General features: G+C 32.5%; 5 protein-coding genes across 13 annotated transcripts; 1 reads left to right on the forward strand and 4 right to left on the reverse strand.

Moving 5' to 3' along the window:
- The first annotated feature begins 3577 nt into the window (after positions 1-3577).
- Positions 3578-10006, forward strand: LOC106769307. 6 transcript variants are annotated; one of them, XM_022783681.1, is made up of 3 exons: positions 3578-3717; positions 4305-4635; positions 9957-10006. In XM_022783681.1, exons 2-3 carry the CDS (start codon positions 4305-4307, stop codon positions 9989-9991), a joined length of 366 nt encoding a protein of 121 aa, XP_022639402.1. In that variant the 5' UTR covers positions 3578-3717; the 3' UTR covers positions 9992-10006. The 6 variants fall into 6 exon arrangements, with proteins under 6 accessions (XP_022639402.1, XP_022639404.1, XP_022639403.1 ...); XM_022783683.1 differs by lacking the exon at positions 9957-10006 and adding an exon at positions 6995-7023; XM_022783682.1 differs by lacking the exon at positions 9957-10006 and adding an exon at positions 6713-6955.
- Positions 4962-8399, reverse strand: LOC106769306 (protein SIEVE ELEMENT OCCLUSION B). Its single transcript, XM_014654874.2, has 7 exons — positions 8039-8399; positions 7838-7951; positions 7257-7702; positions 6985-7094; positions 6746-6888; positions 6057-6548; positions 4962-5772 (listed from the first exon to the last, which is right to left on the reverse strand). Exons 1-7 carry the CDS (start codon positions 8231-8233, stop codon positions 5155-5157), a joined length of 2118 nt encoding a protein of 705 aa, XP_014510360.1. The 5' UTR covers positions 8234-8399; the 3' UTR covers positions 4962-5154.
- On the reverse strand, positions 9502-13288 carry LOC106767003 (endoglucanase). 3 transcript variants are annotated; one of them, XM_022783679.1, is made up of 5 exons: positions 12732-13288; positions 11097-11344; positions 10613-10914; positions 10394-10492; positions 9502-10014 (listed from the first exon to the last, which is right to left on the reverse strand). In XM_022783679.1, the coding sequence occupies exons 1-5, from the start codon at positions 13185-13187 to the stop codon at positions 9542-9544; spliced, it is 1578 nt and encodes a 525-aa protein (XP_022639400.1). In that variant the 5' UTR covers positions 13188-13288; the 3' UTR covers positions 9502-9541. The 3 variants fall into 3 exon arrangements, with proteins under 3 accessions (XP_022639400.1, XP_022639401.1, XP_014507297.1); XM_022783680.1 differs by lacking the exon at positions 10394-10492; XM_014651811.2 differs by having other exon boundaries at positions 10394-10914; positions 12732-13287.
- Positions 13289-14232: 944 nt separating this feature from the next.
- LOC106765796 lies at positions 14233-17155 on the reverse strand. Its single transcript, XM_014650533.2, has 4 exons — positions 16464-17155; positions 15688-15935; positions 15047-15567; positions 14233-14860 (listed from the first exon to the last, which is right to left on the reverse strand). Exons 1-4 carry the CDS (start codon positions 16887-16889, stop codon positions 14364-14366), a joined length of 1692 nt encoding a protein of 563 aa, XP_014506019.1. The 5' UTR covers positions 16890-17155; the 3' UTR covers positions 14233-14363.
- A 4994-nt stretch (positions 17156-22149) lies between these two features.
- LOC106767071 (E3 ubiquitin-protein ligase RGLG2) lies at positions 22150-27364 on the reverse strand. Of its 2 annotated transcripts, none has more exons than XM_014651892.2 (13): positions 27067-27364; positions 26436-26744; positions 25232-25316; positions 25009-25149; positions 24802-24915; positions 24631-24728; positions 23579-23658; positions 23404-23509; positions 23197-23324; positions 22911-23088; positions 22716-22772; positions 22514-22614; positions 22150-22435 (listed from the first exon to the last, which is right to left on the reverse strand). In XM_014651892.2, exons 1-12 carry the CDS (start codon positions 27076-27078, stop codon positions 22534-22536), a joined length of 1389 nt encoding a protein of 462 aa, XP_014507378.1. In that variant the 5' UTR covers positions 27079-27364; the 3' UTR covers positions 22150-22435; positions 22514-22533. The 2 variants fall into 2 exon arrangements, with proteins under 2 accessions (XP_014507378.1, XP_022639407.1); XM_022783686.1 differs by lacking the exon at positions 27067-27364 and adding an exon at positions 26828-27025.
- Positions 27365-27536: the final 172 nt, after the last annotated feature.

Here is a 27536-nt window from a genome sequence, read left to right on the forward strand (position 1 = left end):
CATAAACCTAAAGACAAAGACAACGCCATGTGAGGAATGACAAGTTCAGTGTTTCAAATATTTCAACAAGACGAAGAAGATTGGAAAGCAGACATACGTCATCGACCACAAAGATTGGAAAAAAGATTACTTAATTAGGTAGAGTTCCTACCAAATGACGAAAAGAAAACATTCACACTTCAAAAACAAAAACCATAGTTTTTCAACCCATACCTCATAAAGAACTCCAACATCTGATTAAATTTAAGAAAACCGCTCCACGTCACTATGTGTTTACATAATTCATGGAAATTTTCGAATACATAATGTCTGATTTCTTGGAGACTTTCCCACTAAACCATGGTAAAACTTTCACACTTCAAAATCTCCTATTTTGCAACCCATTAACCTCGAAACCTCTTATTAAATTTCATAAAACTACTTTCAAATATCATAAATCCACATAATTATGTGTTTAAAATTGAACATAAATTACCAAACCACATTGAGTACTCTAAAAAAAGAGTCTCACATTCAACAAAGTTTTATAAATATAAAGACCAAAAGTGATATTAAACCAACTAATAAATACAAAATTATCTAATACATAAAAACTAAAAAAATATTCAAAAACTAAATAATAAATAAAAAAACATAAATATATTAAAATATAATAAAATTTAAAATTAAATAATAAATCAAAAATAAAAAACATATTAAAATATAAATAGTAAATATAAATTATTAACATATCATAGATTAACTATTAAATAAATAGGTTTAAACTTCTCTTTGGTCCCTAAGTTATGAGCGGATGTTCAGTTTAGTCCCGCTTTCAAAAATGTAAACCTTTGATTCCTAAGTTATAAAAAATGTATCAAATGAGTCCTTTTTTGACTTGAAATATTGTTTTTGGTTGTTTCTTAACAACTGCTACATCTTTAGATTGCCTTGATAACCAAAAACAGTATTTCAAGTCAAAAAAGGACTTATTTGATACATTTTTTATAACTTAGGGACCAAAGATTTACATTTTTAAAAACGGGAACTAAACTGAACATCCGCTTATAACTTAGGGACCAAAAAGAGGTTTAAACCTAAATAAATATTATAAATAACAAAAATATTACAAATTGAATAAATCAAAATAACACTCAGACATAATTAAATAAAAAATATATATAAAGTAATTTAAAAAAAAAATCAAAGGGTCGTCGCATTTTGAATCATACGGGATCCTTCATCGGCGTTTGAACGTTGGCGAAACCTTTATTGGCTTTCGAGCGCCAGTTAAGGATCCTGCGAAATGCGGTGAACCCTTAATCTATGTTCGAATTACGGTTAAGGACTTGTCGACATTCAAACACTTGTTAAGGTTCCATCGTATAACGAATTACAATGCTCCCTTAACCGACGTTCGAACGCCGACGAGTCCTTAACTGTCATTCAAATGTGGGGTGTTCCCTAGTTGAACTTTTTACTTACCTCGAATGCTGACTTCAAGCTTCTTGGGACCACCAACAACACACTAAGACCACCACCAACATGTTGAGACCACCACGGGACCACAACTCAGACAATGCAAGTACCACAAGCATAAACTCATAGAACAACTCAAACTCAAACAAAAATGAAGAAGAAGCAGTTGTTATTTGTTGGAATTAATAAGGTGCAACGTATATAACATTCATATATTTGTTGTTGAAATTAAGCCAACATCATTAAACCATTATCATCGGTGTAAAGAGTTCGTTGGACTTATTAAATGAAGGGTATTATGGTCAATTGAGAAATACAGGACGAAGTGTGGAAGGTACCGGAAGAACAACACTTCTTTTAAACAAGACTATTAAACACTAACTCATGTTATTCCTTGTTAAGTTATGGATAATTATATATTTGTATATAAATAAAAATTAGAGTTTAAACTTTAAACAAAAAATAGAGATAAGAATTTTTTTTAAATAAGATTAAAGAATAATAAAATTAAAGATTTAAACTCAGTCTTAAAATTGATTTAAAAATCAAATTAAATAAAAGATTATAACTTCATTATTAAAATTACTTGTTAACAAAATGTAATTAAAAGTAATGGAAAATATAAGTATATATAGCTTGTACGATAATGAATTCGTTAGCTTTTATTATTAATTAATTAATAATTCTTTTACTGTAATTTGTTAAATAGAATGTTTCTTATTAATAGTAAGAGGGTTACTTTCTACATCATCTCAAATTTCTTCCTGCATTTCTACATTTTTTAAAAAGTTTCAAAACTATCGTTATATTTCAAAAAATTTTACACTCTCACTTCTTTTTTTCAATGAATTTCAAAATTTGGTGAAGAAAAATAAAATTCTTCAACAGGTTTCAAAATTTGCTAAAGGACTTTTCAAGTCTTCAAAGAATTTCGAAATTTGTTGAATTTTTTGAAAATTTTTTCAATGGATTTCGAAATCTATTGAAGGATTTATTTTTTATGGATTTCAAAATCCATTGAATTTTTTTTCTTCAACAGATTTCGAAAGTCGTTAAAAAATAGAATATTTGGAATGTGGGGGTGCAAGGAGAAAGGTGGAGAGGAGTAGGGAGTGACTCTCTAATCGTGAAGAGGAGAGATGCATATCCAAAAACGTTTGCTTTTATTAAATCTTTATAGAGTATTTCTCCCTACACAACCACATGTTTCTTCCTACATCACCACATTCCACAAATACCCCTTAATAAAAATTAAACTACCATGGTTGAAGTTCTCAACGAAAATGGAAGTTTCGTTGGGCCTTCAACGAATGTCCATATTCATTAACGAATATCAGTATCTGTTGAAGATCCAATGAGTCCTTCATTTTCGTTGACACCTTCAACCAATTTTTTTTTTTTTACTTTCTTTAACAAAGTATTTTTTTTTAAATGTCAAATCAATCAAGTAAAAATATATTCTAAATATAATATAAGTTAAATAAATCCAAGAAAAAGAATAATAAACGAAAAAAATCAATACACAAGACCAACGGATATGGGGATCTGTTTCCTCTTCAACAAATACCCATATTCGTCGACGAATATCTAATATCCGTTCAAGGCCTTCAACAATCTCTTCTCCTATTTTCTTCACATAACACGTTTAGATACCGCAAACCAAACAAACAAAAATTTAACATGTTCATGCAACACCTCAATAGCAATCAAATGCATGTAAAGTATTAAAGGAGAACAAAAAACCAACCTGATCTCCAACTATGAAACAAAACAAAAAAGTTTCAAACAACTATACCTCCACAAATGAATAAGTCACATCTCAACGAACATGTATCTTACCTCTCAGTGGATAGAAACATGAAAACTGAAAATAAATTACAAGAGAAGAGGAAATAAAGAATGTGATGTAAAGAATGTGATGTGGGGGGTGGAGGAGTGAAAGAAAGAATGTTGAAGTAAAAATTATTTACCTAAGGGTATCTTTGAAAAATAAAAAAATTGCGGTAGTACAGGATAAGAGTGTGGTGATGAAGGGAGTAACACTCTTCTTCATAGTTTCTTGTGGAGGCCCAAAATCCTTTTTTCGATATAATTTTGAAAAAAAGCCCATCTGGCTACCTGCTTAACTTGTAGGTTTAGCTCTGTTCCCTTATAAAAGCAGAGGCAGAACCCCTGTTCAGCGAAGGGGATAAACCCTAGCGCCGCGAGGCCAATAAACTTCGTCGGAGTCTCTGCGTCGAAGACTGCTTGAATTTTCAAGTATGTTCTCTCACTTGGGTTCGTTCAATTATAATTTCTTGAATTTGGTCTTCTGCGTTTTTCGCTTTTGATAGGCGTTACGTTCTTTGTCTTTCGAATGTCGAAGGACGTGTCAACGAAAGCGTATATGAATTTCAATGTCGACCTGTTTTTTTGAATGTAAACAGCTACTGTGGTTTCCGTCGTAGTCTGCTCCATGGTCGCGTTGTTCCATTCCTTCAGTTCAATTTTTGTTTTTGTTTTTGTTGCTTCTTCTGGTGAACTCTCCCTTATTGTCCGTGGGGAATGTTCTTGTTTCCGAAGCATATATAATTAAATTCTTCTCGAATAACCAGTTTTAAACAGCGTGGTGTAATTTTGTTTAATCTACTACACTATGCTACCTGTCTGCTGGTACATTCAAATGTTGCACAATTTTCAAAATCCAGTATCTGAATTGCTAACAATTAAAAACTAACTGCAGTTGACGTTTAAATGGAAATTATTAGTTGAAATTCATTATACGAATATGGTGAATTTAACTTGTCACAATTACCATAATTTAAGTAAGACTAACATTTGGTTATTGACGTTGGATATTTGTATAGATGGAACTGCCAAATATAACAATTCCTAAAGTTGGACAAAAACCCTCGGCAAAATTGAAGTTTCCCACGCCGAAAGAGCTGATATCTCACTATGAGTCTCAGGGTATGGACTCGCAGGAGGCGTCGATGAAGGTCATTGAGGATCTTCAGAAGGCGCTATTTGGAGTCGTATCCTCCGGCAAAGGTAGAAACGATAAGCTATTGGCCGAGTCTTCTAAGAAGATTGATTCAATTAGCAATAGACTTACTGTTCTCGACTTGAAGCTTGATTCTAAGCCTGGGTATGTCGAGACTTTTGCAATTGGCCTTGCCTCAGGCGCTGCTCTCAAAGGTATAGGTGCACTTGTGCCTCATATCCTTGCCCCTCTAGCTCAGATATTGAATTCTGTTTCCACTGCCACTAAATCTTCTCCCCAATGATACTTTCTCATTGTGGATGTAACTATTAGTTTTAGTAGTATGATTTTTTCAGTCAATCCAATAATTATGTTTTTAATTTGTGTTATAATTCTTGTATCTAGAAAAAGAAACGACTTCAACCAGATTTTAGCATATAATTACAAGCTTTTAACAACAAAAACCAAAACAATAGGTAGATATCATAAACCTTAATTGAAAACCTATGTCAGACAAACACTGATATTTATTCTTACTTGAATTCAACATATTCATGCAATCGGTGGACTCAAATTATGCTGAATGAAAGATTTATTCATTCAGCGGTTGAAATGGTGATTTTATTCTAAGCCTGAAATTCCACTCCAGTAGTTTCAATTGGCACGAATGCCCTACAATCCTGGTCAGCACTAAATATGTTTTTTTACACATTATAGGCGATGTGAACAGGTGTTTACTCGTTACAGCAGCGATACATGTAGAACTTCTCCATTGTTTTGCCACATTCCGCGCAGACCACTCTGTCTGGGACCCCGCCACTGCCACCTGGAAGTATCAAGCGGTTGCAGTGGTGAGGGGTTTGTAGTCCTTGTATATAATCAGCCATTGCTGGCAAGATTCCTTTATCTTTTGCTGTTTCTATCCACTGCTTATGTTCGTTCAGGCACCTTAGAAACGTATCTCCCTTGCCCTGTGCCATCGTTCCTGTGCCTTGACTAATTACGGCCCATCCTGGGTCACCACTATCGTAGGTTAGGATTCTCATTACTTCATGCATTATGTGGTCTTCCTCTACTGTCTTGCTATGTTGTGATTTGGAGTGCCACATGCTCTCTAGCCTAACCCAGAAGAACCAAATTATCGCAAGGTCAGGGAGCACGTTGCTCAATTTTTCTTCTTGTATGGCATTGTTGATTTCTTGAACTTTCTTCCCGGGATTGCTTTTTCCGACATAAATCATCTCTAGTGGTAGTTGCAGAGCTTTTGCCAGTGATTGTGCAGTGCTTGTGAATTTGCGGATCCAGTCCATATCGTCCCCTCCGTACAAGCATATATATTTGCCTTCTGATATCTGAACAAAGTATGCTTAAGATCATTGTAGAGATTTAAAATTATCTTATATGAGGTGGTGGTTGTGTAAGATTGGCAAATGTGTTGGTAAACAGAGGCTGCAGTTTTAAGAAATAACATGATATAGTTGACTTTTATTCAATGTCAGTTATTTCATTAGTTTTAATAATCATTTGTACAGAATGAAAAGTGTTACATATATGGGGAGACAGTCAAGCTTAGAAATTTGCTTCGTACACCAGTTTTGACAATAATGAATTTAAAGTAAAGAATGTAATGACTCACCCAATACAGAAGCGATGGATCGATTGTGTCTGCCAATAGTAGAAGTCCCCATGTTTCATTATTCCACAATGCTTCCTCCTTTGAGCTAGAGAAAGGGTAAGCCAAGCTTCCCCAAATCCACATCATGGGTAATGCATTCAGATTAACAACCTTCCCTAGGGGATCCAACACAACAAGTATAGGCTTCGCTTTGAAAAGCCATACTTCTTTAATGTACCTGATGGTTGCAGGCTCCAGAACAGAAGGGTCATAAATTGAGTACCATGACATCGTTGATTGCAGCTTTTCAAGCTTCTGCTTTAATTCAGTCCATGGGATTGCCTTGTCCACAACTGGAATCCAAACTAGTTCATACTGACTCTCTAACCTGGTTGAATCCTGACGTGACTCTAGGTACATTTGTTCAAATATTACAAGCTCTTGATCAGGGACGTTATGTAGGTCTGATACGTAGAGTAGAACAATTTTCCTCCTCAATACATCAATGCTAACCTGAAGACAAATACGTTCAAGTTTGTGACAGAAACACCATGTTTATAATTATCATAACCTTTTCACTCGATTGGATTTTGAACCAAGTAGAAAATTATTATTATAATAAGTCTAAAGTGAAGATCAATCTGATGACAATATATGGTTACATGTAATATATGCAGATAGTGAGAAGAGAAAATGGATTCAGGGTTAACCCTTTGTTTGGAAGAACCATCAAACAATGGCAACGGATTATCGTTACTGCAAAACATAGCTTTAAGAGCCTTCAAATTATCTTGGTGGGGTGTCTCAAAAAGGAGCCGAAGTGTTTCAAATGCTTCTCTCTGTTTGTTGTCATCTGCATTGTATATAAATGTTCACGGCCGTAATAGATTAGAAATATTCTACCTGAAGAAAAAAATGAATTAACCGGGTATTATTTAAATTGACCTACCTAAATGCAGTTGACAAAGGGTGAGTTGCTTGCGAAGGTGTCCATTTAGGTTATCAAGCTTGTGCGCCAAACTGGAAAGCTCCCAACTCTCTACCACTGTTGTCATATATCTGCAACGAGCTCAGTAAAGTCAGTAATAGCGTTAACAAAAACAGGACAAGTTCAATTCGAAGTTTCATTGGTGATTGCTTTTGAAAAAATAGAGAAATTAACAAGAGTTACTAAGCTATAGCTCTGATGATTATAATGTGACATGAAGAATGAAGGTTTACCCATGAATCAAGCCAGTTATGCCTAAAAGATGCGATGCACAGGACACAGTACTCCGAATGGTCCAATAGACAGCACCGGGGATAAGAGTGGAGGCAGTCAACATCTCCGGCGCCTCAGGGTCAATGTACCGAGAGGGAAGCTCATGCAATTCAACAATGTAATTGGTTACATCCAACATTACCTTTAAAAGGTTATTGATTGTTTCGAACTTTAGTCCCAAATCATCCACTTGTTCAAGTGTTTCATGGATGTGCTTCAACTTTGCAACAGACTTAGCAAGACGGTTGGTGGCATAAAGCTGAGCCACCAGCCAAAACTCCCCAAAGTTGGCTGCAAAAGCTGCTAACGCAATTACCACCTTCGCATCCCATGAATAGCCTGAGAGCATGTTCAGTATTCCCATGGTCGTGGCATGTACATCACCACTCGAACACTTGCAACATATCTGTGACACGACATCAAAACATGAATAAGTTATGTTTTTTTGGAGACGTTTAAATCAGTGTGGTCTTGTCAATTGGGAAACATGATGTTAAAATTCTAAGTGAAGATTAATTCCTGGGACTGAGACTGAGAAAACCTCGCAGGAAATTCTGTTGATTGTGTGGTACGAAATATCCAGCACCTCTGCCAGATTTGATTGCTGGATATTGTCCTTCATAGCACCCATTTGCACTGGTTTTCCCTGTGCAAACTTTCAAAACAACCAACCACACTCAGAAAAATTGAAAATTTTAACTACATATAAAATCAAAATTATCTGAGATATAGACATATATACCTTAACAATGTCAGGGATGAGAGAGGCAACACGGAGAAATATGTCTTGGACAACATTCAGAAGAGGTCTAACTTCAACGTGTCGATCATCAGGAGCATGGGTGGCTCGAACATTTTTGGTCATTGTAGTGTCATCTGATGCTGAAAAAATATGGCGGCTAGCCCTGGATTGCATCTTCCGAGGTACCGTTTCCATTTTTTTTAACGAAAATTAAGAATGCAGAAAGGAGTATTAATAGATAATGTTCAGTAGCAATAAAGGGGTAATGATTTGAGTGCAGTTAGAGCTAGATTACTTGTTAGTGCCAGTGGCCTCTTATATACTTGTTGATACCCAATTCTTGTGAATCTCTACCTTACTTGTACCTGGGTTCAGGGCACATTAAGTAGGAAAGGAAATTGGAATATTGGATAAAGGATTTGTCGAATTTATACCTTTCATCAGTAATGGCTTTCTTATTTGTTGTTGGAATCTTCTGTCAAATAGTGATCAAATCATCACACCAGAATAAAGGGAAAAAGATCAGACACATTCTAAAAATTATCAACACAAAAATATATGGAGTTCACCAAAAGGAATCACAGCTGAGTTACTGCAAGAAAGGTATAACAGTTTTATTTTCGCAAGCTCTGATGCGAAAGAACCGTTACTAAAAGCTTCAAAATTGTTGCAAGGATTGCTGCTACTTTATGACATTGACCTTTAGAAACTTGTAGAATATTAAATTAAGTGGAACTAAATCGCTGTTTAGTAACTTTATTTTTGGGAACATGTAAGGATTAGGGAAAACAAACTTTGTGCAATTTTATAAGATAAGGGATTTTAGGTTGGGTTGGGTCCACAAAATGTTTAATTAATGCTTGTAATATTAGAATAGATGTAATACGTTTATCACATGATAAGTTTTAACAATTAAGATGGTAGTATAATAACATATTTATATAGACATATAAAACAAAAATATAGTTCTTACATTATAAGATAAATATAGTTTTGTATTTGTACATGGATATCTCAACAAAACTCCACAAAATATGTTAATATACTGTTGGTTCAAATCAAATTAAATTCTTACTTTTTTTTTAAAAAAAAAAGTGATTTTTTTTTACAATTTTATACACTAAGAAACCCAGCACTAAAATTGCCCTTAGTGTTTCATTAGTTCATCAATTGGTAACTTAGATATTTGGCATACTAAAATTGATCCGTACCTCTGTTTTTGTAGGAACAAAAATGAAAAAAAGTTAGGAACCCGTTTGACAAAAAGATATCAAAGTATACAAAGATTAACAGTTAATATACTTTTTTATTTAGGTGTAGAGCAACAACATTCAGGCCTTTAAATCAAAAGTTCCAATTAACTTTAATTAATTTGTACGTTTTTCACTGAAACATAATATACAACTAATCCAACATTTACATGGCTACGCTTGTTCACAACATTTTTATATTGAAACATAAGCAAAGGATACATTTCATGACATTAACATTATACAGAATTTCCTAAAGTTCCCACAAAAGGTTTGATGATTCTGAAATGGAGGTTGTTGAGATTGACCTCCTTCCACTGTCAAGAAGTTTGAACCATTGACTTCCAGGTTCACACTTGTTATCTTTACTCAAGCATTTACAAGTATTAGTCACAATAATGTTATTATCATCTACGTCTAAGCATACATTAGAACCATCACTTAGTTTAGATGAAAGGTGCATGTTCGAATCTGATATCACTTCCCATATAGAGTTAGAATCTGAGCATGCACTGCTAAGTGTTGCAGGCTTCCTTTGTGTCTCTGCACGTATGCATAAGTTTGTATTGTTTACCAATAAAGTCTTCTGAGATGTGTATTTCCAACCATCAGAAGAAGAACAAGAACCCAGTGTTAGTGTATTTAGCTCTGATTTTCTTATGATGCAGAGACCTGTCAAGGGATGAAACATCAATTTGTGTGAATTTCCTTCTATGATTCCTGGTCCTGCACAATAACAAACAACACACCATCAAGTATTAAATTAGTAACTGATATTTGTAATAACTAATAGTGCACAAATTATGTAAAATCTATGTAAGAACTTCCACCATTCAAATGTCTATGTATTATGCTCAAAGAACTTGAATTCTCCACTAAGTGTCTGGTACTGTTTGTAATTATATTAAAACACCAACATAAGTGCATTTTGAAAGGAAAATGATATTTTGACACCATTTTTTTGACACTATTTTGACATTGCATACGTGTCAAAATGTGGTTGAACGATTTCAAATTAAAAAAAAAACTTTGATTTTTTTCTTCCAAATAAGACACGAAAAATTCAGCAGAGAATCTGAAGTCCATGTTCAAGGGTTAGGAATACCTCTAAATGGAAGTTGGAGTGCACTGATTCTGTTTAAGAAACTGATACTCCTAACTTGAGTCCAATTCCAAGTGAGAACTCCATAAAACTCTTCCATTCCTACAACACCTTCTCTAAAGTAGTAACTCCCAACAAGTGACCAATAGGCCCAATCCAAATCAAGCTCAGCTAGCAATGCCAAAAAGCAAGTAAGGTATCGATTGTCATTAACATTAGTACCTCTCAAATCTCCACCAAACTCACTCACAAACAATGGCCATCCTTGGTCTAATAAATATGCAGATGTTTGCCTTATATTATTTGTCACTCTTCCACAGACTTCGTTTGGGTTTCCATCAACCCAAGCTTGACCATCAGTGAAGCCATATCTGTGCACCTCAAATACTAGTTTTCCTTTGAACGTTAGGCTCACTGGTCGATCTCGAATAAATGATAAATCTGTGTCGAAATTTAGACCAGAGAGAATGACAAGAACGTCTGAATTTGCTGCATGAACTGCTTCTGCTCCTCTTACCATATACCTTTCATTCAAAAGCATGACGTTGAAAAATATTTGTTATTCATCATTATTTTGTTCTTCAGAGATGTTTCTTAAAAGAACCCTCAATCATTGTTCTACTTGCCTTTCACATTTCTTCACCGAATCTTTTATATAGAATTGAGAGTGATTGAATGGAAGAGCAAGAACAGTGTTATGACTTACTTGTACCAATCATTAGCATTCTGTCTAGATCCTCGCAGTTCATTCCTCAAGCTCATACCTACGACTGTGGTAACTCCCTTGAAAAGGGTGGCCATCTTGGTGAGGCCCAATATCCACTGATCTGGGTTGAAGAAATTGTCATTGAAGAAGCCATTGCCGTCTGTGTTACCGCAACACCATCCTGGCCGGGTCAGGTGGTTGTCCAAAATCACCATCACACCATTGTCTCCAACACTCTTCACCACTGCCTGCTTTATCATCTTCACAATTAGACCACCATGATGATGATTATTACTGTTTTCAAAATGTTTTTTTTATACAGATTGTCTATATATCATATTTCTAATTATATATGTTTGAAACTCGAAATATTCTCAAAAGAGAAAAAACTACGGACTCATTTGTTGAAAAATCGAAGTTCATTTACAAAATGATTTTTTTTTTTCATAAATAAATAAGACTTAAAGATCAACATTTTTTTAACATAAGCTTGAAAGATAAGATTATTTCTCAAATATGTATGACAATAAGACAGAGACAATACTTCGCCGTTATTTGATACACAACAACAAAATTTTCACATCTTTACCCATATTTTAAAATTCACGGATATTTAATAAAAGGTATAAAATAAAATTTAAATAAAATTAAAAAAATATATAAAATATAATATAATATAAATCAAATATAAACTAAAATTTAATTTTAATTAAATTAACTTAACAAAATATAAATTAAATTTTAATTTAACTTTTTTATATAAATAATAGATACTCAAATACAAGTAATATGATATTTGCTTTCGAGTAATATGATATTTACTTTCGAGTAGGTATGGATATTAAAATATTTGCTGTCTTTAAATAATAAATATTTAAATATACCGATAAATATGAGTATTTTTTTCATTTTAATGTCAAATTTCGTGTTAATGAAGAATAATTGAGTTTCTTGTTCTTTTAATTAAACAAATAATTTCTTCTAATATTAGGTTGAAAGAATATATATATTTTTGTTACACCTTACTCATTTATAAATTAAATTTTAATCTTTATATATACACTCATTTATAAACAAAAAAAAAAATATTCCTTAGAAGTAATAAATATTCACAAATATAAAAGAGGAATATTTTTACCATCCTATAAGACAATGACTTCTTCCTTTTAATCAAGAGTCATTCAACTCTTTGTTCTTTTAATTAAACAAATAAGTTCCTCTAGTTTAAATGAAAAAGTATATTAGTTTGAGAAAATAAATAAATAAATATATATTTATTTATTGTTACCCTACTTTTCAAAAACAAATGATCAAAAATAGTAAATTTATTAATTTTAATAATAAATTAGTAAAATATTTTCAAACTACCAAAATTGATTTATACTTTTTTGACAGATTCAAATGGTTATAGCAACTTCACACGTTGAGTCTGTATTTTAATTATGGAAAACGGTGCAGCCACGTTAACTGTGATGACATGATGGTTCGATAAGGACATTGCGGTGATATAATAAGAGAAGTCAATGGCTATCGTATATCAAGAACTCCACCATCATAATAATACATCTAAATCCGATCAAATATTCATTAAATATTATTTTATTTAAATAAATAAAATACGATCGGTTTACTTGCCTGAAAAGCTTGGATGAGGGAAAGATCGATGATGGAGGGGTTGTTGCTCTGCACTCCGCCCACGGCTTCAAGGAGGCCCAGCTTCTGAAACGAGGCTCTAACGGAGAGAGAACCCAGAGAATCGTTGGTCACCAAAAGAGTGGGCCAAGTGAGCCTCACGCAGTTGAAGCCCATGGACTTTATTTCCTTCGATATGGAATCCACGGGCCTTTTGCTGAGCCCTTCCGCCACCGCAACTTCCAAGTGGGAAACCCAATTCACACACGCCAGCTTCACCCTTCGCCCATCTCGGCCCACGATCCATCGGGAATCCGTTTGAAGAAATCCCGTCCCCGCCCCTGTGGTATCAACATCTTTCACTGTAGCTCCGGGCAACAACACTGTCGTGATTATTATCACCGGCAGAAAGAAAACGGTGAAAACCGCCACCCACCACCACCTACTACCCATTTCCATTTCATATGATACACTCTACACCACAAAAACACTCACTTATGTATGTTATTATGACATATATATCACTCTTCTTTAATTTTTATTTATTCAACCGGCAAAGTCTGTTTTTTCTGAGCTGTTTATTTTTCTTCTTTTCTTTTTAATAAGCCACGTGTGTTTTTAAATAACACTGCTTTGAATGATCCAACTTTATAATAAAACAATTACCCGGAAACATTGGTATCTGCAAAAAAGAGATTTATACAAAAAGTACTTTTAAAATTGGTAACTTTAAGAATAGTTTAACATGACAGATCAAATTAATTAAAAATAAGAAAGAGGAGTAAAAGTGATATTTATTGAATAACATATATTATATTCTTAACTTCAATCATTATATCATGCGACATAAATATTATACTAAGTTTTCATCTAAGTACATATACTAATATATCAAGGTGAGATAAATGTTAAAAACTTACTATAATTCAACTAAAAATTTAATTTACAATCCAAAACTAATTAACAATGAAAAGATGGAGTTATAAAATAGACTACGTAACTTTATTGCACTGGAAAAATAATTCAAACATTTAATTCTAATTTTGTTGATACCAACCTCTTTTCATGCTTCCTTGAGATAAAAAAGTGCTAACTAATTTTAGTAAATTTTACATATTTTTAGAATTTTTATCTGTAACATTTCACATTTTGTTATTCTCACTAAAAATAGACAATGAAAACGATGTTTCAGAAATGAAAATGGACATTGAAAATGAATAATTAAAATAGCCATAATGTACGTTTTTAGAGAGTATTTACAAATACGAGGGTTTAGGTTAGGTGTGTGCATGTAAAGATTCATTTTTGTTTTTGTTTTTTGTTAATAGATAGTTCACACCAATAATATTATTTTCTAAAGAAATGAACACGATCAATGCCTCAGCGTTGAAACATAAGAAGGATTCTTAGTAGATTTTATGGTTAAGAAAATCAATATGAAAATAGTGTACGTACACTCAAAATATTCATCAATATCCAATAGCTTATATATACAAAGAGAAAGAAAGTTATAAAGTTTATAAAATACATGATCTGATAAAAAAGAAAAAATAAATAAACATTTAAAAGGTATATATTAAATGGAGAAGTATATGTATTATTGTCCAATTTTATATATATATAATTTTATTCAAGCTATATTGAGCTCAATTGTTTCCATAAAAGGTCCGACGAATTTTGCATGGATGATGATAATGAGCTTGTGAAGATCGACCTCCTTCCACTGTCGATAAGTTTGAACCACTGGCTACTAGGGTCGCATGAACGATCTCTGCTCAAACATTTACATGCATTCGTGAGAATGACGTTGTTGTCGTCTACATCTAGGCATACATCAGAACCATCACTGAGTTTAGAGGAAAGATGCAACTTGGAATCTGAGATAATTTCCCATCTAGAGTTAGAATCTGAGCATATTATCCCAAGCATGGCAGGCATCCCTTCATTCTCCGCTTCAATGCAAAAGTAAGTACCCTTTATTGACAGAATTTTTTGGGGTGTGTATTTCCAACCTTCAGATAAATAGCAAGGTCCTAATGTTAATGGCTCTAGCAATGTCTTTCTTATCACACACAACCCAGTTGAGGGATGGTATATCAATTTATGCGGATTGCCTTTTGTTATGCCAGGACCTGCATGTTGTAAAAGAAAAAGATAATAGTAAGAGTAATAAAATATTGGTGTAAAAGTAACAGTGAGAAGGTTCAAGTTTCATCAAGTTAGCAGATAACCATGTTCTTGAAGCATGTCATGAATGGTTGAATTAATCTGTAGAGAATTGGGTGGTTAAAAAAGAAGTTTTTAGAGAGTATTATTACCTCGAAATGGAAGTTGGAGGGAAGAGATTCTGTTTAAGAAAGTGAGATTCCTAACTTGGGACCAATCCCAATTAAGAATGCCATAAAACTCTTCCATTCCTACAACTCCTTGTCTAAAGTAGTAGCTTCCAACCAGTGTCCATAATGCCCAGTCCAAGTCATGCTCAGCTGCCACTGTTAAGAAGCAGTTAAGGTAGCGATTGTCGTTGATGTTGGTGCCTCTTAAGTCTACACCAAACTCACTGATAAACAGTGGCCATCCTTGGTTCACCAAGAAGCCAGAGGTTCTCATGAAATTTCCAGCCACTTGTCCACATACTTGGTTTGGGTTACCATTCACCCAAGCTTCACCATCAGTAAACGCATACCAATGAGCCTCAAATACTAACTTTTCCTTAAATGTCACATTCACCTGTCGTTTTTGAATGAATGACAAGTCCTTGTCAAAATTTAGGCCTGATAGAATCACAAGAACATCTGGATTTGCAGCATGGACTGTTTCTGCTCCTTTCACCATGTACCTTCAGTTCAAAACAACATACTCTTTCACCTTTTGCTATAGTTGCTTTAATCTAAAACATGATCATCCCTAACAATTTTCTTTCTTTTTTAAATAGTACTCTGTGTTGAGGTTCACTTACTTGTACCAATCGTCCACATTCTGTTTGGGTCCTCGGAGCTCATTCCTCAAGCTCATACCCACCACATTAGTGACCCCATTGAAAAGTGTTGCCATCTTGGTCAGACCCAACAACCACAAATTTGGGTCAAAAAATCTGTCACCGAAAAACCCATTCCCGTCAGAATTACTGCAACACCACCCTGGTTGGGTTATGTGGTTGTCCAATATCACCATCACATCGTTATCTCCAAGACTTTTCACCACTGCCTGCAATCATTATAAGAAAACAAAAACAAATGTTCTCCACACTCAACGCAAACTTCAAGTGACTCGTACAATTCACAAGTTTGTTGAGATAGCGATTTGTACACTCAACCAAGAAACCAACAAGATAGTAAAAAAGATTATATTATTATTATCATAAGGTTAACAAAATTACTCAACTATGATTTTTTTTGTAAGAGGAAATTTTGATAAAAATTAAATAGAATTGATTTCTTTACAAAATAAATATACGAAAAATCTACATCAGACAAATTTGACGTAAGAAGTAAAACAAAAAGCATATTCTTGTATTGAAGAATCTGTCTCGCAACGTAGAAGGCAATTACTAAGGAAGTTAGTTGGAGGTAGCTACATAATTATAAAAAAACCTTCATCAGTCAATCGCCACCAAAAAGCGCAAAGACAAAATTTCTGATAAGATCGATAGCTAACAAGATAAGGACTGTGAGTGAAGAAAGTGGTTACGTTAAGAGAAAATAATAGAATAATAAAAAATTGAAAAAAATTAACCTGAAAAGCTTGGATGAGCGGAAGGTCAATGATGGAGGGGTTGTTGGTTTGGACACCAGCGACGGATTCAAGGAGGCCGAGGTTCTGAAAGGAGCGTCGAACGGTGAGAGAAGCCAGAGAGTCGTTTGTGACCAAAAGTATGGGCCAAGTGAGCCTGACACAGTTGAAGCCCATGGACTTTATTCCCTGGGAAATGTCATCGACGGGCTTTTTGCTGAGCCCTTCAGCCACCACAGCTTCCACGTGGGAAACCCAATTCACACACGCCAGCTTTACCCTTCGCCCATCTTGGCCCACGATCCATCGAGTATCCGTGCGGAGTGGGAGAGGCGTCGCTGCCACGGGCCTAACATCAACTATGGCTCCTCCTCCGGAGAAGAATATAATTAGCACAGAGAGAATATTAATGAGCAAAAAGCTTTCCATTTTGTTGTAACTATTTTCAGTGTTGTTTGCCTATGGCATGCACATCATATTCTGCACTACTCTGATAGATTCTCTGCACGTTTCTTCAACCCAATATATATACATGATGCTGGATCACTGATGTGGCAAAATTGAGTTTTCAAGTTTAAGCCACTTAATGCTAACTTCTCATTTAATACTTAAGCTTATTTAATATTTTTTATGCAATATCTTTTGTTAGGATCATTAATAATTTGACTTTTATATATTTTTTATGCAATTTTTTTTTATTTTATTTTAGGATGTCGTGTTTTTTTATCTCACTCAACCTTGTTCTTTCTCCCTTCATTTCTCACCACTTCTAAGTTTCCACAAAACCAAAATTCAGACACCTAAACAAAGTTATCAAGCTATTACCTATAACATTTTAGGACTCCTTAAATAACAAAATCAAAAAGAAAAATGTTAGAGTTTTAAATTTATGAAGATAAAAAACAAGCTAGATTTGTAGGGAAGATGATGTGAGGAAAGTGAAAAAGGATGATGAGAAATCGGAGAAAGGGAAGAAACGTTAGAAAAAATGAAAAGAAAAAAAAGCTAACATTCGTCTATAAAAGAAATTTTAATATTAATTTATGATAAATGACCAAATTAATAAATTAATTAAAATTCAATTGATGAAATATATAATAACCAAAATGAATTATGATAAACTTAAAAATAAGAACTAAGTTACTAAAGAGACAAGTTTTCTTAAATTACTCTCCGAAAAATGACGGTTAATATAAAAAAAGTGGCATTTAAAAAAATATAAAGAATTAAAATTTAATTATATCTAAATTTATTAAATAATTTTTTTTGTCTCGTTATACTAATTATATAATTTTTGTAACAAGTGTCTTATGCATTTTACCTAAATGTGCAATGTAACCAATTGTTACTATATATACTCTAAATTTTAAAAGTGCATTACGTTTAGATCTCTTGATAAGTTATAGTAAAAGAGGTCACTGCAATAATTACAATACAATATAAGAAATCTTCATAACTATTTTTCGAAGTACAAGTTTTTACGATCTAGTCTGTATTCAGAATTATTTGTGTTGTTGTGATAATCTTTATTAGTCTGTATTTATAATTATTTGTGTTGTTGTAATAATTCTTATTTTACATAAAAACTTTTTTTTTTCTATTTAACTAAAGATGTGAACATAAATAAAAGTGATGATATATCTATTATAATTTTTTATATGTGCTATGATTCGGGTGTATAATCGATGATTTTCACAAATACTCCTTCACATTTTCCTTCAAGTTAGTTTATGTCATTCTAAACACTTTTAGCTTCAATCCTCCTTTATCCAAGTTCTAAATTGTATGAATGTATCTGTCAAAAACATTCTGACGCTCAAGTTAGTGATTAATCTGATTGGAGTCACAATAAAATCTTAAAACTCGTAATAAATGCAATAACTTACTTTCTTACTTCAACCTTTATATTTATAGGTTTCGAGATGAGCTTGTGATCAATGGAATCCTAATTACGGCCTAATCATGGCCCATTTTCGACTAAGTAATTATGACCAGTAATCTTGATTAGGAGTGATGTTTAGGTGTTACTATTGTTGGGGATCACCCGGCCTATTTGTCTCTCATTTCCATGGTCATGCGATCAACTATAGATAGTACCTTGACAACGTTGATCATCCCATTCAGGTCGATCGTTCCCTCCCGTGATTGTATCTGGTCAATTGTTCTATAGATTTGTATTGCCATACAGTACATGCTCAATTTACATATAAAAAAAAACATAATTTTGGTTGAATTTAACATATTGATCTTAAAAAATTATTATAAGTTTGTATTTGATGAAAAAAAAAAGTGTCACATTGATTTGAGTAGAAGCTATCTTGGCTTGATTTAAGCATAAAGACTTAGGAAGCAAAAAACAATGTATCGAACAAAAAAAACCTCATTTCTTTCTCTCTTGTTTTTTTCTTCAATATAATTTAGAGGTGTATTGTTAGTTTGAGTCAAGTAACAAGGAGTCTCCAGAAATTCTCACTTAATTCTCTTATTAATATATTTCACATTTTCTATTTAATCTTCTAGTTTTATATTATTTAAGTTGTTTTATTCATTAATCCTCAATCAAATTTTTTTAACCATTTTATTAAAACTTAGTACTTCCTCTTTATTTTTATTTGTTTTCCTTTTATTTCTCAGTTGCATTCATAATTTTAATTTTATTATTCACTCACATGTTGACTCATACATCACTTTTATATTCATTTCATTCACCATCATCTTTAATATATTTCAACCATTCTATAATTGGCATATGATTCATTTGTTTTCTATTTAATATTACATGCACTTTTTTTTTGTTAGCATTTCCAAAGTTAGTTATGTATGCATTCAATTTTTTCTCATCATTGAGTTTCAAATACTCATAACCATCTTCATCGTTATTAGTTTTAATTTAGTTTAACATTTTAAAACTTAGTATTTTCATTTATGTAATTTTATTCAATTTCTCCTAATCATTATAAATTAATATATTTTTATTTTAAATTATTTAAAGCACTCAATTTTCTTTATTTTAATAAATTTAATCATTATTTTGTTTCAATTTATTTATTATTCTTTTGTTTTATAATTATAAAAAATGTTTTAAAAAATTATAGTTATTTAAATTTTCATTATTTGGTTTCAATTTATTTATCATGTTTTTGTTTTCTAATTGCTAAAAAAATTAATTATTTAAATTTTTATTATTTTGTTCCATTTTATTTTATCATTCTTTTGTTTTATAATTATTAATATATTGAAAACAAACCTCTTTTCTTTACCTTTTTTTTATAGAGATAATAATGTTTAACAATAAGTACATTTTTACAATTATGTTTTTATGATATTAGAGACAGATTAACTATATTGTATTAAATTTAGTTAATTTATTTAAATTTTATCAATATTTTGTGGGATTAAAATATTGTTTTCAATATTCAATCAAATAAAATAGACTGAATTTAAAATTAAAAAAATATAAATTTCTAATTAAAATAAATTCATTTAAATAAAATAAAATGAATATAAATTTAGATAATTATAAATTGAATTTGAATTTTTTTCCCTACCTTAATAATATCATGCCAATAATGCCATGCCAAATTACTTTGTATTGGTCCATTTGAAAATAATAAATGTGCTTTATGTGGAGTTATTATTTTCCGAACACCATTGTCTCTCAGTTCACTCAACCTGATAGGGTCCACAAAATGGGTTTAATTTGGATTTGAAAAAGGAAACATACATGAAGATTGGTTTACTTTCTCAATATTTTAATAATTTCAATCAAAAAGGGGTTAATGTAAAAAAAATATTATTATTCTAAATAACAATAGTAATTTTACTATACTAATTTACTATATATAAAAGATTACAAAAAATAAACTTGAAATAATAATTTTACTATAATAAATATGTTCATAATTGATTTCGATCCTAATTATTCCATTAAACCAAAATATAACTGTATTAGAATAAATTAGCAAAAGAAAATAAATTTGAGTAGATTGCTCAAGGAAATAAAATTATTTAATTTATTCATTATAATTTATTAATTTATATGAAGAGTTGAACATCTCTAACAAGAAGGTTATCAAGTTTCTTTTAAACATATGTTAGTTCACATTTCTTTTTTCTATTTAATATGAAACATTTTTAGTTATATTATTGCCTTCAATTATTTGACACATGCTTTTATCCATAAGCTACATATGTAAACATCCTATTATTCTTAGGAAAATATTGTTGGTTTATTTTCGTATAAATTTTCTAATCAGTTACATTTTTATTCTATGAAATTTTAAATAATTTCAGTTTTGGTTCTAAAAAATATTTTAACATTGAAAAAAATGTTATTTTAATATCTCGATTGCAGTCAAAAGGCTAAACTCAATTTAAAGAAATAATATCTAGTGTTTAAATCTTTAAAATATATATTTTAATTTGAAGAAAGTACATTTTTTTTGTATAGTTTGGCAGTTTAAAATTAACTTCATCAAGAATTTTTAATATCTATCTATCATATATTTAAAAAAAGAATCTAAAAAAAATAAAAATAAAAAGTAACAAAATTAACTATGCGAAGAAATTTGGACACACTTAAAATACTGACAAGTGATTGTATTTTATGATATGTTTGGTTAAGTATGAGACTGAGACTTGACACAATCAAAACAAATACTTAATAAAATTATGAATCTACTCCTACTTATAATTTTGACACCTATTTATTTTTTTAGTTTTTGTCATTTCACATCCCAACAATTATTCCGTTTATTAAAATACCCCTATCACTTTTCCTCATATACAAAATTTCACTCATAAATACTCACTGTCTTTCTTAATTAACAAAAAAGTCACTCAAAATATTATTATTATTATAACAATTACAATTATTATTATTATAATATATTTTTTACTAGTTATTATTATTATCATTCATCTGAAAAAATAATCATGTGCGTTTGCACAAGCCAAAAATACTAGTTATAATTACATGAAAGAAAAAGCAAAACAATTGTTTACTAATTTAAATGGTTACTTGTAAAATCAAACCGTCTGTCAATTATATTCTCCCGTTAAAGAAAACAGTTTGAGTGACACCCAAGTATGGTATTGCATTGTCATAGGGTGGATTGAGATGGAAGGGAAACAAATAGGATAATGATACTTAGACAATATTTTTTGACAACATTTGAACAACATCTTACGTATCATTCTGTGATTGGTTCAAAATTACTCCACAATCAATAATAATAATCATAAACACCACCATGAACTAATCACAGAATAACACATAGGATGTTGTTCAAATGCTGTCAAAAAATGTTGTCTAAATATGATTATCCAAAGAAATAAGAGAGAAAAGGTATATAGAGAGACTGACAGATTTAATGCAGTTAAAAGAGTTAAAAAGAAAGAAATGGGAGCAGAAGTAAGACAAAAGAGTAGACTTAATAATCGAGTAGGTGATTTGATGCAACCTTACGCCACGTTCTTTCAGAAAATGGCAATTTAATCTGTGTGGTGCGTGCACTCCATGGTTTCGCTTTGACAGAAAAAAGAACCCGACCAAACTTCAGACACTTATACTAAGGTAACAGAACAAATAAATAAGTTATTGATTTTTTCGGATATTGTTGTTTATGGTGATTTTGTGGCAAGCTAAACTATTGGTCATTTATGACAACGGAGTGAAATGATAAAGACAAAATGAAAAACTAACAGTTCATTGGTGAATCAGCTATTCTACATTTCACCCCAAAATTCACATCGTTTACACTGAAGAAGAAAACTAAAACATTGTACATAGAAAAAATCCCAAGTAACTTTTTTACAAGCAGCTGGCTTCAAAATATGAATCCTTTCAAACGCACAAACTTCATATATACAATGAGGTAAAACGCACTCACTATTTCTCGATTTAACTTTGTACAATACAAGGCAAAAAAATTCTCTATTCGTGATCCAGGCCAACCCTATCTTTGTTACCCTGTCTGTGATGCATCAGGTTAATTTATGACATATTAAATCAATTAAGCACTCGATTAATAACATTGTTAAACGCAACTAACCTTCTCCCATGCAAGGTTGACTAGTAAAGCTTTATTCTTGTAGTGATTGTGCTTCGGCATATGGGGCAGAATTCGAGGTTTTCTCCACATTCACAACAAGTCTGCACCATTTGAGGAAATAACAATAGGACATAAAGTTAATACAATGCCCTACTGATAGTATTACATTAAAGATGAATCGTTTTAGCATATAACACGTTACCTGATGCCCGCAACCAAATGCCATATCCTTCCCGTTAGTCAGACAAATTGGACAAACCTGCAAAATTAACAGTGTATATGTATGTAATCATTGTCAACTTGTTGTATGTACGTGACAGAAAAATCTGATGAAAGCCAAACTGTGTCAGGATTATATGAAAGTCACATCTAATGTTGAAAAGAATGGTTTAAATACCTTGTTATCATATAAGCCACCTGAAGATGATGCCATGTTAACATTATCAAACTCAGAATACGTAGGTGCACTTTGCTGAGAACTGTTTGGACGAAAAGATGTTGTGCTGCTGATAGAAGTCCTCTCATAATGAGGTGGAGGCAGAGGAACCCTGTCCGGTGAATGTCCCCTCCGTGCACTAATTTCATACAATGAAAACATGATGCAAATTCCATTATTACCCCAATAAAAACTTTTACAATAGACTAGAAGTACCAGATTTTTCCATATAATATTCATTTATTACCCCAGGATGCCATGATCTATAGTTGCCTTATATTGGGAAGGTATCTCCATCAAAGCTGATAGAGCAAAGTCTGTCTCTTTTCTTCTTGAATCTATATTCCTTGACATTATTTCTGTAAAGTTCACAAACTACATGCAGCCAAAACTAAAATATTCACATTTCAGCAAAATAGTAGGTGTAATTATGGCCAAGTGAATTACACCAAACCTGAAAATTGTCAAATGCTCGGGCTGGAATGTTATCATCAAACTCCTTCATCATTTCCCACGGTCCATCACCAACCCCCACCAAAACTATTGAAAGTGGATACTCACTGCAATTTTAAGAGAGTATAAGAAATCAGCGTGGCCATTCCTAATTAGAGAAAACAACAAAATTTTACCTTGCTTTTACAATTGCATCAATTGTCTTCTGTTCTTGTGGACTTAACTGGCCATGTTGCGTGTCAACACTTCTGGTCACCTGTGCCAAAATTCTAAGTATTAACTTTTTTAGATCTTAAAAAAGGAATACCTACGGCAAAAAATTACTTCGGATATATTGAAGAACGGGCAAAAATTAAGGGCATTTCGTACTAAATGAACACTAAGACATTTCATATATGAATCAAAAGATAGATATCTCATATCTCACTATAGAAGACTACATCCAATTAACACCCATTCAAGATGCAAGATAACTGTTTCTTTTTTCTACTTGACCAAATTTGTTGGCTATGTAATTTATGAAGAGGGGGACAGCATAGGAGACCTGCCTATGCCAGCAGATTCTTTGACAATCCAAACTACAGTCCAAAAAGAATGCTGGTGAAAGTTGTGACGGATTGAGTTGCTTGCAGCTCCAAAAACCAACACCATATTTATTAAAGGTCCAGCACCTCTTGATGTATACGCAATGAACTTCATCTTAGAATGTAATTTAAGGCTTAACTCAATTTTACAAAATCTATATAAATAAGAGGTGACCCTCACCTTTTATGAAATTGAGTTAACTCTAAATCCACATTTTAAAACAAATTTTCTAATAATCTCCCAGATATGACTATTCGTTCAATGATGTGTGTGTCTACAGTAATTCCTTCTTAAGTTCAACTCTAATATCCATCTTACAATTAATGATGTCTAAATATTGTAGGGAGCAGATGTAATTCAGACACATCTTGCTAATCTAACAATTATCAGTTTTCTTCTGCAGCCTTGTCAATGGCAAGATATTTGTGTCGTAAGGTAGATATTATTGTTACCAAATACAATGCTAAGCAAACAAAACTTGCTGTTGTGACTGCTAAAAGCTTTAGTTGTTTTATCTGTAATACTTAAGAGTCATGCTTGCAAAGGCAGCGTGATAACTTCAAATGAAGTATTTGATGACTTGTGCATATTTAAACATGATAAATGAATGTTCTTTTTTATATGAAATATATACTAAATATACCTGTCCATCAGCAATTATTAGCAAGACATGATATTGGCCCCCACTTTGTTCAACTATAGTCATAGCCATCTCAATAATAGGAGCAAATGAAGTGGGTCCTGTGACACAAATGCAATGAGTTATGCTGAACCGGATTAAAATGCTACCTAAGATTAGTGGTGAGGGCAACACCTGCTAGACGCAGGCGAGGAGCAATATCTCTATATCTTGACAAAACTTCTTCAAATCCATTGCAGAACCTCTCATCTGAATGGAAACTAAAGACATCTTGATCATGCGTTGATGCTGACAGGAAAAAAAAGACAAGAAACACGATCAACTTTGCAATTTGGAAACAAAAGCAATTTGAAAAGCATCAAAATTTATATCAGGACCTACCGTCTCCAAAACCAAAACAAGGAATCAAATTATCGTCATCAAAAGCACTTAAAGTTTTCCCAATAATCGTGATTGCTTGTTCATAAGGATTATGGTCACTTCCTATATGATGTAAGCTTTTTCGGTTGAACGACCTCTTCCCTGGTTTCAAGGTGAATTATCCCAATTTAGTACCACAACTCGCAAGAAATCCAAGCGTCAATACATGTATAAGAGATAAAACCTGTCCACTCGTTGCTCTTTGTAAAATCAATGCCAACAATGAGGTTAGAAGATTCGAGTCCAGCGTGTGAAAGAGCACTGGTAACCTGTGCAAAAATATTTCATCATTTGACAGAATAAGGTGTTCGTTGTGTGAGTTATAACTGTATGAATGGTAATGTTTGGGAGTGAAACAACTAATAAGAATAGCATTATTGACTAATCTATTATTTGTGTTATCCTTTGTTTTGGATATGTAAATACGAGAAAAGAAAAAAGTAACTAAGACAGGCTACAGTAATCTTCAACCAAATATTTTCTCAAACCAACATTCTTGCACTCTTGAACTAGTTTGTTCCGAAAAAATGTACTGGCTACTGACCAAGTTTTCTCTTAACCATGTGTGGCCAAATCAGATAATGATATAACATCGATACTGCTTTCAATATTATAAAACGAATTATGAGATATTCAGCTGATTAATGTATACATTATCGTGACCAACAGTAAAAATGAGAAACAATAGTCTCGTAAATAGCTCTTCATTTCAGCTGAACTTGTTTAACTATACTCTGTGGCTTGAATTTAAAGATCATGCCAAGTTTCAAGATCAGCTGAAGTATAAAGGTCCGGTTAAAAAAAGGGTAGAAGTGCAGATGAAGGCTTTGCTCATAGACTAAAAAAGCAACAATTCTAGGCAAGGATCGCCAGATTGTTTTTCATCATTCAGTGTTTTATATACATTCTCTTTTTCTTAAATACTAAAAAGATAGTTTTGGTGTTCCAGCTCTGACAATGATTCTAACACCCTTTACTGTGAGGAAAAAATAACATAGAACAAAACGAGGAACTTCGCTTGTTTTTTGTTACAAGGAATCCTTATTGAGACCTAAGAGCTTAAATATTTCGATTTTCAACGTGGACAATCATATAAGAATTTGAGTCCGATTCAAGAAAAAATATTCTGATCCGTCTTTTTTTCCCCTCCCTTTCTGCTGACTGCTAAGACTTAAAACTTTTTAATTGAACCCGTTCACATTATCTTCTGAAAACGGTACGAAGACATGGACCAGTTCGGGTCAATGTCATGAGGTCCCAAACCCCCAGGTCCATGTCCCCCTTTCTTACCGAATACAGGAGTCAATGATAGAAACAGGCCAAACATTACACACAATTATATACCTAGGAAAATCACAACAACTCAGCATAATCAAAAATCAAACTACCTCATCAAGTGAATTGTAATCATCAGCTATTCTGGAGTATCTCCTATCCAACCTCCTTTTTGGCTGCGAATAGTCGTGGAATGGAGTGGGGGCACGGTTATGAAGAGGCGTATGATAATTATTTTGTTGTGGGTAAACATTTGGTGTCTGAGGGTATCCATAGGTATCCCATGAAGACGATGAACCAGCAGATCCATACGATGAAGCATGCCTTCTTTCAGAGACTTTCGAACTCTTACCTCCCATGATCGACTCCTTCAGAATCAACACAAGCAGAAACAAAACAACCAAAGCAGTCCAAGTCTCAAGCTACAATTGCAAACATGTCAATTGTCAAATTAAAAACCTAACACACATATATATGTTCACTGAACAAGAAATCAAAACCTTACAACTCTGATCAGCAATAAAATTATGCAAACCACAAATTCTTGGAAAGTAAAACCGAATGGTGCATCCTAAAATTGTTTCACGCAATATAAAAACAAATATAAAAGAGTAGACCGAGAAAACAAACTCAGTCGCGAACTAAGGAAGAATGAAGACTGAATCAAATGAAACCGACCAACATATCAATCTTTTTCCACAAATGCTGCAATGAAATATAAACTCTATTGAGTTTTTTCCATACCTCTAGAAGCATTGTTTCCACGAAAGATTTGCAAATGAATTGTGATAGAATTAAGAACACGGTGGATATGTTAATGAATCACGCTAATCACGTAACCTAGAATAGCTTCTCGTTGTTGAACTAAATAGGAGGAAGAGGACAATGAATTAAGAAAACTCCTGTCAGAAGAAACTAAGCTAGCAAGGTCAAGTCAACTACACCTCTTGAAGCTTTTCCTCTAATCAACTATTTATAATAAATTATGTAAAAACCTTAATTAAAATCATACTACAGGACAATTAATTAACAGTTTAGTGGATGAACTTTTTTACATCTGCATACAACAAGTAAATGAATATTGCGGTAACAAGTGAGTGATTATGCATTAGTCAATTCGCACCGATATTAGGAAATTGAGACAAGAAATCGTATTTGGATTTATTTATTCCTTTGTTGAACAGGAAGAGGAAGTTACTTTGTGTTTTCCTGTA

Source organism: Vigna radiata, chromosome 7, assembly GCF_000741045.1.
Source record: "Vigna radiata var. radiata cultivar VC1973A chromosome 7, Vradiata_ver6, whole genome shotgun sequence".
NCBI classification, from domain to species: Eukaryota; Viridiplantae; Streptophyta; class Magnoliopsida; order Fabales; family Fabaceae; genus Vigna; species Vigna radiata.